We start from the raw sequence: 16,147 nt of genomic DNA on the forward strand, positions 1-16,147 counted from the left end.
TGAAAAGCACATTTCACTCTCTCCTTGGTGACAGAGTGAACAATGCATTTCACTCTCCTCGACATTTTGCGAGAGTAAAACGACGCTTTGAAGAGTGAACGGGCAGCTTCACTCCTGCGATACCCTTCCTAGTTTTTAGAGTGTGCTTCGTCGGCCTGTGTTCTTACTTTCGCCGTTTCGTCAAAAACTTCTCCGATTTTGCTCGGCCTTTGACGTCACCGGCCTATGGAAAAACGCCCAGATGCAGACGCCCTGTAAAGACCCCACGATTATGTAAAAAACCAGCACGAGAACACAAATTACTTGAATCATTGGGAAGGCACTGAACACACTATTTCCGAACTAGAAGTTCCCAATATTCTAGCACTTCATCATGACAGCCCGAGTCTTCTGGCCCCGACGGGTTCTAGAAAAGCTACTGGAATATGTCGAGCAGATTTACGTGGAACACTATGAAGACAGACATTAACAACTATGTCCGGAGTTGCCATTACTCCCAACTTAACAAGGGAAGACACAGGCCACGCGGAAAGATGGTAATGTTTGTGTATTCTGCGATTCCATTCGAAGTGGTTCACGTCGATTTTTCCAAGCTGCAGAAAAACGAGAAAGTGAGAAGTACTTAGTCATTTTTAAATTCCAGCACAGAAATCCACAGCTTTATGCACATAGGGCTCTTTGTAGAAATTCTCGTTGTGATGCGACAGGGTTTTTAGTAGAAAACTTCTTCTGTACAAGTGCATGCTTACTAAATAAGAGCGCACATTCTACATCGTGGCCAACAAAGCGTTCTTATCTATAGATGTGAGCAAATGATGAAGTGCACTCGTGCCGCACCTGGAGTGAAATGTGTTTAAGAATCCATACGGGAGTGACCATTTCCCCATTGTCATAAAATTAACCAAAGGTAATGAGTTCTCTGCACATGTGCTCCGGTGAAAAGTCGAGTGTACCGACTGGAAACGATGCAGGGAGTTCACACATTTGAACTGGGGTGACATCTGTGCACTTCCTCTCGATGATGCAGCGGTATATTTGACGGTATCTATAGTTTATGTGGCGTCACTGCGTATCCCCGAAGCACATGGATTGCTAACAAGGAAGAAATCAAAATAAGGCTTGGAGCGACCTTCGGGGCTCTCGAACTACAGAGATCCTGGTCATCTTCAAGAAAATGACGTCTGAGGGTAGAAACCGTGCTGCTGTCCCGAAAAGACAAGCTGGAAAAGATACATATTGAGCTTTAGATATTATACTGGCAAGCAAAAAGCCTGGAATGCAAAATAGAAAAATAAAAAGCCACCAAACTCATCCTCTACCATAAGAATACCTATGGGGGACACCCTTAAGGAATATGTTGTTGTAGCGCAAGCTGAACAACAAGGACAACAGAAAGGCACATCTGACAGACACAGCACTAACTTTCCACAATAGATTCGTTTCTAGTTCTCGCCGCTATATATACACTCTCGAGACGCCATAAAACACGTGTAAAATATCGCTAAACATGAACAAAAAGCAGGGAACCACACGCAAGTACTCTTTTGCCACACAGATTCACAGGCATGTACACTTTCAGCGGGAACAAAGATAATCGAGCTATTTTATGGATAGTGAAATGGAAGGCGCACTGACGCATGTGTCCCCAAATGTTAATATGTGTCTACCTTCTATTATCAAGCTCGTCATCTCACACCAGCTTCTACTCATGATGAGAGTTTCCTTTAACGCGAAAGCGCTAAGGAACCGTTGTCAGATGGGAAGAGGACTTGGCACCTTTGAAGGCGCCTCGTCCATGAGCTTACATGTACTCATCAACCCAGCATCATTCGATACATTGACCCCGGTTCCCCCCTCAACCCGGGTTGACTGGGCGGGGGCTTTGGTTCGGGCCAACGGTCCTTCCCGGACAAGGGGGCTGTTGTGGTGCAACACCACTGAGGGACTGCACTCAACATACAAACAGCCATGTCGGTCTTACAGGACTCAAGCCTGACTGACCCTCGGACTGCCTTGACGCAAAAGAGGCCAAGGTATACAACCTTGGAGAGCGCCAAAGCCGTCCGAGGAGCAGCGCAACCACCCAAGGGTGCGCCACCACCGGTTCCAGCCCTGGGTTCCACTGAGCCAAACAAAACCCCGTAGATCGACTTGCACACACGGCCGAGTCGAGCGACCTTAGAAGCATGCATCATAACTTAATGGATATCTTTCCACCTGACTCATCAAAAATCACGGCAAGACGGGCCCACACTTCGAGAAACTTCTCGCCCAAGCGGTGCCGCTCCCGGGTGAGATGGAACCAGACCTCCTTCCGTGCTTTCGCAAGCACTTCGTGAAGGCCCGGTGCCCGACCCCCGAAAACTGCATCGCGGCGTGCCAACCAAACTTGGTAGGAGCACTCGGCGAGGAGAAGCACGAACTGGTTGACCGCTTGATTAGGCAAAGGGTGCAAAAATCGAACTGTCTGATAAGGAACGTCTGGGAGACTAAAAAGACTAGCAATCCTACGGAGAAGAGCTGCAGGAAGCAAACACTGCGCAAAGGCATGAACCGAGTCCTCACGAGCGCCACAGAACGGGCACACTCCACTAGCCGGGACGGCTGTGAAGGGCCTGTAGCCCAACGGCCGGCACCCTCGCCCCAGGCGGTACATGAACGTGGCTCGCCTAGCGTCGAGGACACTGGCCGTGATGAGCTTCCAGTTTGGCCTGTGAATGGACAGGTCATACATTTGGCAATGCGGGGGAAGGCCTGGGATAAGGATGTCTACTAATTCTTGGAGTGGAGTTGAAACTACATCGATGTCGGGGCGAACCGTGCGGAGGCTTACCAAAAAGTTGGCAGCCACCGCATAAATGGTGGACGGGGAACCTGAGCGAGGAACACAGTGGGAAAATGTGCTCTGCGAAAACAAGCGGAGTAGGGTGCTAAGGAAAAACGAGGTAAAGCTTCGAGTCAGGAGCATATCCGAGTTAAGAGCGACCTAGGTTCATTTGACGTGTACTGCAGTAGCCACAATGCCCAGGTCGGGAGTTCGGAGTCCTCCCTTATCCCTGGGCAACTTGAGCACCCGCCTAGCTACAAAACCATTTGTGCCCTTCCAAAGGAAGCGAAAGAGGACCCTCTCCAAGATAAGCTTTGTTCGGGTTGGGACAGAAGACACACACGCCACATACGTCAGGAACGAAAACAGAAGTGAGCGCACGATTGTCGCTCGAGCAGTCAATGGTCATGACAACGCGCTGAATTCTTGAATCCTGGTTTCAAGCTTCTCCTTAGCCTGTTGCCAGTTTTCAGGAGAGAGACCATCTGGTTCGAATTGGAAGCCTAGAATGCGCAGCCGCGTTTTCACGGGGAGACCATGAACGGGCTGCGGACTGGACGGAGTGGAGTTCAAGTACATGGCTGCACTTTTCGACCTATTCAACCTTGCACCGCTCGCCCTTCAATAACTGTTCATGACCTCCAAGACGCCGCAGGCTGATGCTTCGTCCGGGACGACAATGGACAAGTCATCCGCATAGGAAAAAAGTGCAATCGGGGAGAACCTGGTGGGAGGAGGAACCTGCCAATTCTGCTGTCACAAGACAGCCTCTGCAGAAGCGGTTCAAAAGCGAGTACGTAGAGGGCAGGTGAGAGAGGGTCCCCCTGCCGTACACCACGTCCCACAATGAACGCCTCCGAGACGCGGTCCCGTGTGACAACAGCAGAAGTCGGTCGAGAATACGAAGCTTGGACCATCTGCCGAAAACCCACACTAAAACCAGCCTCTTCCAGAACACGGAAAAGGTACCTATGGCTAATGATGTCGAAAGCCTTCTCCTGATCAAAGGAGCAAAGAATACCTGGAATTTTCCTGGTGTTTGCCCACAGGAGAAGGTCCCTCACTGCTAAACCATGAAGCTGAGTAGAGCGCCCCTGGACACTACATGCCTGGTATGGACCCAAAACAGTGCTGAGCGCTGGTGTGATTCGCGTACACAGGCACTTTGCTGAGCTTACAACCGCAGTTCAGAAGCGTGATTGGACGCCATGCTCTCAGATCGGAGCTCCTCGACTCGTCCTTACAAAGGAGAGTGATTAGCCCCTCTCATTGAGACACTGACGAAGTCCCTTCACTGAGTAGCCTGTTCACCAGTGATGTGAACGGCTTTCCTAACACTGTCCAAAATTTAACATAAAATTCGACTGTCAGGCCATCGGATCCTGGACTGCGATTGCGCTTCATAGACTTCAAAGCCGAAAATAGCTCGTCCTCATCTATGGCTGAGTCGCATACTTGCGGCGGCTCAGCTGGTGAAGCAAATGGAAAAACAGCTGGAGAGGCAACTGGTTCGGCATACAAGGACATGTAAAACTGCCTCGCCAGTGCAAGAACTCCATCCGGTGAGTCGACTATGCTCACCACCAAGAGAGAGTTGTGTTCTTCCTTGAAAGATGCTTACGTAGGACGGTTCTGCTGCACCACGCTTCCATTTCACACAGCGCTGCTCGGGTTGTGGCCCTCAAGCCATCCCATCGTCGCTGCAGGAGAATCCGAAGTTCCTTTCGGAGTGAGGCTAGCGCCGAAGCAACACCAGGCCCGCCGGACAGTGGCCTCTAGAGCAGGAGGATCGCGTCGGAGCTGATTTTAATCTCATCACGCTCCTCGCGCGCTCGACGCTTGCTCCAAGACCTGAAGCACTCCCGCACTCTGACTTTCACGTCATCCCATTCTGTGCTACTTAGATTCACTGTGTTGTGAAGCGGTCTAAATAGAATGGATGATACATCTGCGATTGCCTGCCTGTCTTTTAGGAGCCGTGGATTTAAGCGCCACGGTCTCTTTGCTCTCGATACTATGCTAGAATCGGCGAACCGTAGAATTAAGAAGCTGTAATCGCTAAGCGCAGAAGGAATTAACCAAGAAGAATGCATACAGGAAGCCAGTGACTACGAGATGTAAAAACAGTCGATGCGGCTCCGCATGCCCCTCCCACATCCATGTCATTCCTGACTGTCCAGGGCGAAGCACGCACCAAGCATCGACCAGTCCCAGCCCATCGACGAGCTCTCGCAGTACAGCATTTCCACGCCTATCTTTCGATATTGGAATCACTCTACGCGAGAGGTGATCAACCTGTTCTAACAGACAGTTGAAGTCTCCTACTAGAATTAGTCGAGAGGGACCGACCAAATAGGGTTCTAATGTATCGAAAAACTCTCTCTGCTCTCTAGCCCGGGTTGGAGCATATACATTAACCATTCGAATGCCACAATGAAGATCCACCGACAGGACGCGGCCTCGGAATTCCTGGCATGGTGAATAACAAGGCCGTCGAAATTCGGCATCATAACGATGGCCGTACCCCGACTGCGCGTCGCGTCATAACTCCAGAAAGACCGAGTGCGAAAAATCCTGTCGAAGTGTCTGATCTGGCCTAGCCTATGAATATGAGTTTCCTGAAGTACGAGAATATCTACCTTTTTGGATTTAGCCAAGTTAACAACCTCTAACTGTTTAGAAGCTCGCGACAAACCTCGACAATTAGAAGTAGCTATAGTGAGAGGAGAAGCCATATTAAGTGAGGGAAAATTTAGCAGAAAGCTAGTAAAAGCAAAGGAAGACAAGAAAAGCTAGGGAAAGAAAGAGCAGGCTAGTATTAGTTAATACTAGCCGCTAAAGACAAATAAGCAAAGACTACTTCTGAGAGAGTCTCCGAATTTGGAGACCCCTCTTCAGTAGACTCATAGTACCTGTCTGATAACTCGGAGCAATCGCACCGAGCCCATTTGCAGTTTGAACACGGAGGGGAATCATCCGCGTCCGATGGGACCTCAGTGTCAGAATCCGAAGTTTCCGCAGCAGTACGCTTAGATTCTGGCGCGCCGGCGTCCGAGCTCTGGGAGCCACCGTCATCCGAGCTCGACGCACGCTCCGCGGCCGCCGCCCTGGAAGCGGAGCCAGCGTGGTGACTGCGCTGTTTTTTACGCTTATGGCTCGACCGACGAACAATGCCGGTCTTGCCAGTCAGCGGCTCCGACCCGCCAGGGGTAGCGGCCGGCGTAGCGAGCGTCGTTGCTAGCGCCGCCGTTCAGGGTGGAGACAACCTCAACGGCGCCGCCATAATGAAGCACACGGGATGTGTGCTTCGACTGTGCTAGCGTTCGTAACGGCGCCGTTCATGCTCTCGGCGCGCTTCGAGAGCTTTGATTTGAAGAATCTTTTTATCAATATTGCACTGCGCATCTTTTTACTCATAATAGCCATTTTAACATCCGAGGGTCGAAGACGTAATTGTACGAATTAATTTTAGGGCCCCGAGTGGCCGAGGTTGAACAATTAGAGTGTGCCGTCAGTTGGCTATCATATTAAACAGGCTATCATTTTAAAGATCCGTTGCCCAGCAGGTGCTACCGCTCCGTGCGAGTGGACGAAATTGTTTTTTTTTTCTTTTTCTACGTGGTTTTTGGTTTTTCAATCCCTGCACTTTGATAACAGCCGCGCGTCATCAGCCGCTCGCGCGCGGCGGTTGGTTTCGCTTCTGTCACGCGAGCTGTTTCCGTTTCTTTTGCTCGCAAAGACAACCTGCCTGCTTTTTAATCTTTGGAAGTGTAACTGCGAGTTCCTCGCCTGTTGCAATTACATCTGGGTGCAATTACATAGGGGTGCAATTACATCTGTTTACAGGCTGGCGCTGGTACATACAAACGATGCCGCGTTCATAAAAAATGTTGCTGTATTACCGAACCTCGCACGTTTCCAAACAACGCCCAGGCTACGACGGACGCCGAGCCAGAAAGCTCAGGAAAAATTTGACGCATAATGTGCGTTAGCTGCACGTTTACATGAGTACATCCTGCTTAGGTATTTAGCTCCGTCACAGAATAGTAACCACGATCGGGGATGAACATGCAGCGATAAGGTCTGCTTACGAACAGCGTAGTGCAAATATGCCCCCGATCATAACATCGGCTACGTCGCTTTCGAATAGCACGATGCAATTATATACCAATAAAAAAAAATCCTCTATGCACTTTGACATGAGAGCCGCAATTATCTACTGAGATCTCAAAGAAAACCGCAGGGCTTCGAGTGGCACCAGCACAACAGCCGCACTCTCCAGACGAAGCAGTGTGTGCCTTCGGTAGCAAATAACGACCACTTAACTTTTGGTTCGTCTATTTTCGCTCAACGTAAAGGCAACTCTGCTGTCTAAACAACAGCGACGCGAACTTTGCAAAAGAGAAGCCAGTGCTCCCTGTGAAAATATAAAACAGGTGTGCGACGTTACGATTTTTTGCTAGTGTTAAACATTCCGCGAATAAAAAACACCCTCGTCCGACTCTATAATCAGGGCACTACTCGCGTAGAAAAGCTAAGTTCAAAACGAAAAACCAGCTCGTGCCCGTACGCATGCGCGTACCTATACGTTGCCTATGCAGCAGTGGCGTACACGAGTTTGCTTTAATTGCAAAATAGGGATCGATAAGACTTAACTGTTTTGCAACTCACCTCGCAGATATATGAGCTATCAGTTGCGTTCCACTGATCCCGCTTTACTTGAGCTTCCCATTTCTTTCTTCTCTCCGAGTCCCGGGGGAAGCGAAAACAACGCAGGCCTTTACGTGTTGACCCGGAGCACATTGGCACACAACAGCCCGACATGATGGCTCATTGGACTTGACAATCTTGTCAGTCACGCAGTCGAACACTGCCAAGCAAGTTGAACCACCAGCGAGTGCCTCGAACAACGCAAGCTCAGCTGTTAGCACCGATCAACTGCGACCACTCTGATGGCCCGCCGTGATTCAAAATGGCGTCGCAGCGAGAAAGAGGCGGCGTGAGGGTGGTCAAAGGATGGCACCACCCTGAACGGCGGCGCTGGCATCGAGGCACCCTAAACGAGCGGCGTACCAGCCGCGGAGGCGGCAGCGACCCCCGCTTCAGCCTCCTCGCCCGCTCCCCCCTCGCAAGTTGCCGTGACAGACGGGGGAGCGACCGCGGTGTCGTCCACGGAATAGCCGCCGCACTCGGCGGATCGACCAAGCTCAAGGAGGCCTGGCTCTCTCCTTCCTCCAAGGCAGCTACCGGGTTAGCTACCGGTGAAGGAACCGCTTCCTCAACTGCAGGTTTCTGCTGCTCTGGCCTCACGGTCACTGACGACTAGGTGCGGACACTACACGCCGAAACCGCATGGTCTCCGCCGCACCGTACGCACGCCGCAGGCCACGTGACCGAACTGCTCGCAGCGCGCGCACTTAGGCGTGTCGCACGCGGCAGCGTGGTGTCCTCCCAGGTTACACCTAAGGCACAACCTAACTACACCCTCGTACTCACACTGAACGACACGCTCACCTACACGAAGAAGGTTAGGAACGGGCCGCGTCATCTCTATCCGAATGCGCCGGTTTCCCGTGCCAATAGCAGGGAATAAGGGCACGCACTCTTCGGAGATCCCGTGGACCTTTCCGAAGACCTCTAGCTCAGAGACAAGAGCTTGGTCCGGAAGATCCGCGGGGTAGCCAAACACCCTAACCAACTTCACCCGCACACCTCTATACTCAAAACGAACTTGCACATTACGAACCCTCAATGCGGGATCAGCTGAGAAGCGATGAACCGCGGCCTTAGTCTTAAACGTTACCTCGAACCGTCCTGCACCAAACTCCTGCACTGCCTTGAGGTTGTTCAACGAAAAGCGCTTTACGAGCGCCTTGCAAACATCGACGTTGGACGCGCCCTTCAACGACACCGTGTCCCAGAAAATTCGGCGCCTAGCGTCAGACGTCAGATAGGTAGAAATTTTTTTTGTTCCACGTATACCCAGGCCTTCCATGCGATGCAAGGAATTGACCAAACTAATTGAATTTCTCAAGCTAAAGTACGCAGAAAATTTGTAAACTATGACTTGCGCACAACGTACAGACATGATAGCTCTTGGATTTTAATTTGACTGTACGAGAAAACACAATTCTGTTACGCGAAAACTCAAACAAACCCCTTCACACACGCAAACTGGCCGCGGCGTTCGGAGACCGTGCCGCGGCATCCGCAATTTCGCCCGCGCCGGCGCGATGGGGCCCCAGAGCGGCGCGCCCGGTTCCTTGCATTAACTCCAGCTGGCGCTCGCCTTCAGCATATCGCGGCCCACGCAAGAGGTCGTGGTTCCACCACAAAACCCGCCTTCGTGCATAGTATTCGCGGCAAGCGTTTACAGGTAAACATTACGATTACGCACGCTCCAGTTGCCGGGAAGCGCGAGAAGCAGTCAGGGATGTTTGAATGCTATCGCGTTCCACTCTTAAAGGCGAAGCTTAAGCGTCCTCCAAATTGTTAATCTGCGTTTGCGTTTGCGCTGGATGGTAAGAAAGCCGTCGGCAGCCACGTTTTTTAGTTTGTTACTGTGTTCTCGTAACCTGTCATTTATACATCTACCTATTTGACCAATGTAGGATCGTCCACACCCGAGAAGAATGCCACACCGGCGATGCAATCAATGAATTTGTTGTTATGTTCCTTTTCGCATGCGGTACGTGCGATTCTTTCTGGCTTTGTGTTTCTACACAGGCTGACCAATTTATTAGGCGCCGAAAATACAGCGTTGATGCCGCTCCTTCTAGCAGTCTCCTTTATTATGTGGGAGAAGCTATGTTCGTAGGGGATGACAAGAAGCTTTCTTTTCCTTATGTCAGTGCTGGTTAAAGAAACAGTCATCACGAGTAGAAGCAAGTGTGAGATGACGCGATTGATAACAGAAGCTAGACACATATCAACATTTGGTGATACATGCGTCAGCAAGCCTTCCATTTCATTATCCACCAAACAGCTCGATTATCTTTGTTCGCGTTGAACGGGTACACGAGTCCATCTTTGTGGCAAAGAAGTGATTGGGTGTGGTTCCCTGTTTTCTGTTCATGTTTAGCGAGGCTTTACACGTGTTGTATGACGTTTCGAGGGCCTACATATAGCGACGAGAACTGGAAATAAATCTGTCGTTCAAAGTTAGCGCTGTGTGTGTCAGATGTGCCTTTCTGCTGTCCTTGTCGTCCAACTTGCGCTACAACAAAATAAGGTATGCCGTACCAAAAGCCCCTATAGCTATCCTCATCACCCTTAAGGACCAGGATGATTCTCTAGTTTAGCACGTCCAGCACTATTCCAGTACATCGCATTACACAGATATAATAATATTCTATAATATATGTATGTATATATAATATATAATATCATATATATAATATTATATAATATATATTAGATATATAATATTCTATAATACCAGCGAAAAGCAGAACTGCTGCCTCGGCGTTGGAAAGGCAGAACTAGTGAAATATACAATTGTCCATTTAACACGGTGGTGTTTGAGGCTTCACTCAGCTGCTGTAACAAGTCCACTCCAAGAAGTGACAGTATAGTTAATAAACTTATTAAACACTTATACTCTGAAAACCACAAAACACTACTATCGCTCTTAAACTTCATGTTCCCGGCCGGCAACATTCTGTGCGCCCGGAAAGAAGCAATCACAATTCTTGTGCTAAAAGGGGGCAACGACCGGTCCTGGATCAATAGTTATATGTCCATAGCTCTGACAAGTTCCCGTTGCAACCTATTTGAGAAAGTGACTAACCGGCGGCTGCTGCTGTTTCTTGAATCCATAAAATAAAGATCTCTTCCAGTACGGTTTATTAGAAGGTAGTTCCACAACAGATTACCTTGGCCGCATCGAGACTAATCTCCGTGATGCCTTTGTACATGAGCAATTTTTCTTATCAGTTGTTTTAGATATAGAGGTGGCGTGTGACACAACTTGTTGTTTTGGAATTCTCCGTGGCTGGCGGGCTGGAGTTCGAGGCAACTTGCTGAACGCGACTCAGAGTTAGCTCTCTTATGGCGCGTTCAGCTCTCAGCTCTTCAAGAGCCCTGTGGAGGCCGTAATACTTGCATACAATTTATTATATTTCTTCATAGTGGGAACGTTTAAGTTCATACCTCACAGCATGAGTCGTATTCATTATTTTGATGCTTATATATTATACGCAGTTTACAGCGACCCGTTTTAGGCCTCTTCGCAGCCACATTTCATCTACATTTGCAACTTATTTGATCATTTGCGGCATAATACGTGGACAATTCAGCATTATATGTCATGGCGCTGTTTGGCCATAGCTGGCCGTTGCTCCATTAAACACCGCACATCAAGCTTGTGGCGGCGCGCAATGTCGCATTTCTTTTTTGGCACTGAAGCCAGTAACGCTGCGATGCAAAATTTGGACAGCTTTTCTCGTGCCAACATGACAACCCTTACACAACTATCACATTTTCGTTCTGATATCTCCAGCAAACTTTATTTTACTGGAGCGTAACATTTAACAAAAGCCTACAAACAAATTCCTTGCTGTGGTGGCACTTTGTAAAAAACAAGATTAGTTTACTGTCGCAATTCGCGTCTTCATACTGCCAGCCTTTTGGATACGTTTGCGCCGCTGTGCGTGCCGGAAACATAATAAGTCAAGCGTACATGTGTTTACAGTCGGCTACCAGTGGTTGCGTTATTTTGCAAAGCAGTCTAGCGCATTTGGAGGCTTCAGTGAAGCTTGTGTAGAGCCTGCACCCAGTAAATATCAGAGAAGAAAGTTCGGGCCTTACACGAGAATACACAGCATCCCGTCATCAAGTCCGACAATCTAGGCAGTTACACAAGTGTTAAAGACTAGGAAGGCGGTTTCTAGCTAGTGTGTCTATGAAACGCTTTTTGTTCGTCCTTCTTATATATTGTGTTGATGTCCGCCTTGAATGAATTGTGCATAAACGGAGCTCCAACGCCTCACTTAGTTGCTCTAGCATGAGACTTGTTCTTTATTGATATTTCTTCGCAGGTTTCGAGGATGCTCAGATAGTCGTGAGCCATATGAACGCCACATCGCCGCTCACAACTGCAATCGATGGCAGGGTCACCTTTCTGAAGTTGCCGACCGGCCAGACCTCTGCTTCGGATGGGCGCTCTGCCCCGGCTCTTGCCTCCCACGTAGCTTGCCTACTGCTCTTTGTGATTTTTACATGTTCCATGACCTTTAGCGCACAATGAACAAACAAAGGTTGTTCGACTTTTCACTTGCAGCGCTCACAGGGCACGCTGAATGTGCTTGAAGCAGGCAATCGCTAAATATCACAGCGGACAGAGCACATACCAATTTGTATTGTAAATTCCTATACAATTTCATACCGAAGCCTGTATAATAATACTTACGTCGTAGCTACCAGGGCCCTAGCGAGCGCATGCACATTGCGCCGTGGCAATTACCGGGAAGCATGCCTGGCGCTCATTAAGACTATTACGTACTCCTTGTAATGAAAAGTGTGACTGCATTATTCCACCGCAAAGAAATAAAAATGCCATTTTTCGTAAGCAATGGCTTTTGTTCATGTGTTCATCTTCGTAGCTTTTGTTTATCTGTTCATCTTCGTAGAAATGGCATCCAAATCCAGAAATCCGGGACACCGGCTGCTGCCGCAAAGCCGATCCGGAGGCAATGTGATCGGCGTAACTCTATGGGAAGAATTTTTTGAAAATTGATTGTTGAGCAATGCTTCGTTTTTCGTAAATTACACTTCAGGATCTTTTTTCAGACAACGGTCTCAATCTATATGTCGCCTTTAGTTTAATTCCGCTGGCTGAATTTTTTCCCTGGGAAACTTTTGTAAACCCAGTTTGAAAAACATGGGTGATTTATAAGATGCCGATTACAGCACATTTACAACTATTCCGCTAATTGCGCGCTCGTAGCGTACACTCTAAGGCTCCCTCAATGCGTAGGATCGGTTTGGTTTTATTCCGGTGGCCAAAATTTTTCTTGGGATGCTTTTGTTCGGCATCATGCGACAATTCAAGCAGCACTGTAGTGGCAAAAGATTCGTCCGTTGGGAACGGCTCGTCGATATGTTAAAGCTCATGGACTTGATTGTGCACGTGGAATGCCTCGTAATCAGATGGTTGTTTCAGCAAGTAAAACCTCATAATTTAATTTTTTTTTTATTTTCTTGACGAGTGACGCAACAACGAAGCCTCCTGGGAGCTTGTATGTTGAAGTCAATACAATAGTTAATAGTTTATTATTATTTCGGATGCACATTTGTTCCTTGAAGCACAAGTACACATGACACTGTCAGAGTGTGCGAGAAAAAGCGGACAGAATGGCTTTCTGGAGTGAAAGACAAGCATTAAGCCCAGTAGCTCGGGTCATCATCTCGCAACTTCCGGCGAAAGCTAAACTATTTCATTTGGTATTTAGACAGGTAAAAAATTCGTTCCAGATGAACTCATAAAAAGTAATCAGCACTTCCATAGAATAATGAGCAATTAACTAAGTAATTACAGAATACAGCTAATGACGTAATAGTTACGCGGAAACCCGCAAGGTGGAGGGAAGTAATTAATAAAGAGAAAATCAGACATACACCCGTACGAAACTAAGTGCTACAGAGGAAACCCATGCGGGTCCCTCGAAAGAAAAGCTTCGCAGTTGAAGAAAAATTCGTCCTGGTCCGGGACTCGAACCCGCAACCACCGCCTTTCCTGGGCAGCGGCTCTACCATCTGAGCTAACCAAGCGGCTAGCAGGTGAAGTCGAATTAATGAACAACTCAGAACCAACGGCAACAGTTTTGACGTAGTAGTTCTGCGGAAACCCGCAAGGTGGAGGGAAGTAATTAATAAAGGGAAAATGAGACATCCACTCGAACGTAGCTAAGTGCTACAAAGGAAACCCATACGAGCTCCTCGAAAGAAAAGCTTTGCAGTTGAAGAAAAATTTGTCCTGCTCCGGGACTCGAACCCGGGGACCACCGCCTTTCCGGGACAGCCGCTCTACCATCTGAGCTAACCAGGTGGCTAGCAGATGGCAGGCGAAGTCGAATTTGTCAACTCAGACGCAAAGGCAAGAGTTTTGACGTAATAGTTCTGCGGAAACCCGCAAGGTGGAGGAAAGTAGAGAACTCTTAAAAAACTTTGCACCCTTCGGGGCTTATCTTGTCCCACAACGATAATCATCATCTGTCTTGACCGCGTTTCCTTTCTATAACGCAGCGAACCCGGTACTTCCCAGTCACGAACGGCATGCGCTTTACCAGTGTGACGCAGCATTCGCGACAGGAAATTAGCGAGCGCCGAGTTTTCAAGAAAGGAAACGCAAGCAAGGCACATGACGATTATTGTTGTGGGACAAATATACACACCAAAGCGTGCAAACGTTTTGAGAGTGTGTGGTCAGGTCCTCAGTAAGGCGCTGACCCTTCTGGTTTTTCTGTAAGCAAACTGGAAAACTTGTGAATAAGAAAGCGATATTACTGTCATCAATATCAAATGAACTGTAATAAAACGAGTGTTGCAAACAATAAGCCTGCTGGGAGCTGGTACGCTAAAGTTATTAATTATAATGATCAATTTAAAATACTGTAACAACGGCACAGGCAGTCATCAAAATAGGCAGGAAAGTCATTAATAAGTACCGTAGATACACATGTTATTAGACCGGCCTACCCCCTCGTCGTAGCTAAATTGAAAGCTGTTGAAATACGGGTGGTCTTTCGAAATAACATTTTTAAGTATGCTGCCTGTTAGGGTACGCTGGTGCATTGCGGTTAAGTTCAACAGGTTGCCACCAGGACAATGTTATGGGTGAGTCTTATTTGTTATCTTCATGACAGCTAAAGCGCTCCTTAATGCGAAAGCAATAAATGACTCATGAAAAAAATCTGGCGTTGCCGGCATGACCACACGATGGTACAAAAGGGCCACGATACCTCGACCTTTTACTTTTATTTATGTACTCTCAGGGCCGTTCGGCGTTACCGAGAAGAGTGGGTAATAGAGAAAAATACATGTGTAGAAGGCAAATTTGAAGATGATCATCAAAGAGATGCTATTTTCGCAATTGATAAGCACTGATTCTATTGAACATATGTGTCTTGAATGTAAACGGTATTGCTATGTTGGCAGAACTTGTTACTGCTTGTATTTTTTGTATTTTTCTTTTACACGCGAGTTTTGTTGATACATTCCACAGCTTCCTTAATTATTTTCATTATTCTGCAATGCTCGCTCGTTTGTCAGCTTACCTCTGTTACTTGTTGCCTTTTTTTTTGGCGAAATGAGTGCAAGTGCTCGTATCTACGTATCACCTTTATTCTCACGCGTTCAGCTCCGTCTGATACTCTTCTAATGAATGTGAAGTTTTATGCCTACAGTGTATTTTCAATTAATCTTATTTCGTGAACACTTTCATTTTTGTTCTGATCAATGCATAAGCTGCAACGCATCTGTATTTGTTTTTCATATATATATATATATATATATATATATATATATATATATATATATATATATATATATATTCTATATACAATCCTACATACCGTCATTTGGGTATGTAGGTTTGAATAAATAAATAAGAAATACACAGTAGACTTTAAGACTTCCGGTACTGTGATGGACACGACGGAAGCGGAAAGGTGCTTACAGTCCACGCTGGTCTTCGGAACAAACGAATCAAAACAAAGATGAATCCTGCAGCTTGGCCTGCTAACTTTGAACCGGTGGTCCATGCGGCATGAAAAGTAGGATTAATAAGTGATAGCTTTAGCGTTTCATTGGTGAAATACATTGTTACGCGAACAAAAGAGTAAAAGCTGGAGACTATATACAAAGTGTATGTACAAAGGATATTGCAGCGCTAGCCACTTCAGCCGACATTCCGAGAGCCAGAGAGCGTTCGTCGTCTTCGTCGGGGCGACCGCGTGCATCGGCTCCAAGAAACACGCAATATGCATATATCATTTCATTTAGACGCACAATATGCATATATCATATCATTTAGACGCACCGGGACGCACCGTCCCGGTGCGTCTAAATATTGGTGCAACAGGAGAGTAATATGGTTTGAGGCGTGCGACGTGCACAACGTCAGTGGAATTCGGGGCAGATAAGGCACTGAAACCGACTGGGGCGAATTCTTACGCAACTGGAGTCACGGTCTGAAGTGAAGGCGCTAAAACGAATGGAGTCACGGCACGCAGCATTCGATATGGGCCTGTGTACCGAGAAAGGAGTTTTTCTGACAGGCCAACGTGACAAGTCGGGGACCACAGGAGTACCAGAGATCCA

General features: G+C 47.7%; 1 protein-coding gene across 2 annotated transcripts in view; it reads left to right on the top strand.

Annotated features, from left to right (window-relative positions):
* The window catches only part of LOC126523968 (protein 5NUC-like), a 648,261-nt gene extending 635,862 nt beyond the window's left edge, over positions 1 to 12,399 (top strand). For both annotated transcript variants that reach the window (XM_050172368.3, XM_055067017.2), the window contains one exon: positions 11,866 to 12,399. In XM_050172368.3, the coding sequence (XP_050028325.1) occupies positions 11,866 to 12,074 (209 nt within the window). In that variant the 3' untranslated portion in view covers positions 12,075 to 12,399. The remainder of the gene's footprint in view (positions 1 to 11,865) is intronic.
* The last annotated feature ends 3,748 nt before the right edge of the window (positions 12,400 to 16,147 follow it).

The sequence above is a fragment of the Dermacentor andersoni genome, chromosome 6 (genome assembly GCF_023375885.2).
Source record: "Dermacentor andersoni chromosome 6, qqDerAnde1_hic_scaffold, whole genome shotgun sequence".
Taxonomy (NCBI): domain Eukaryota; kingdom Metazoa; phylum Arthropoda; class Arachnida; order Ixodida; family Ixodidae; genus Dermacentor; species Dermacentor andersoni.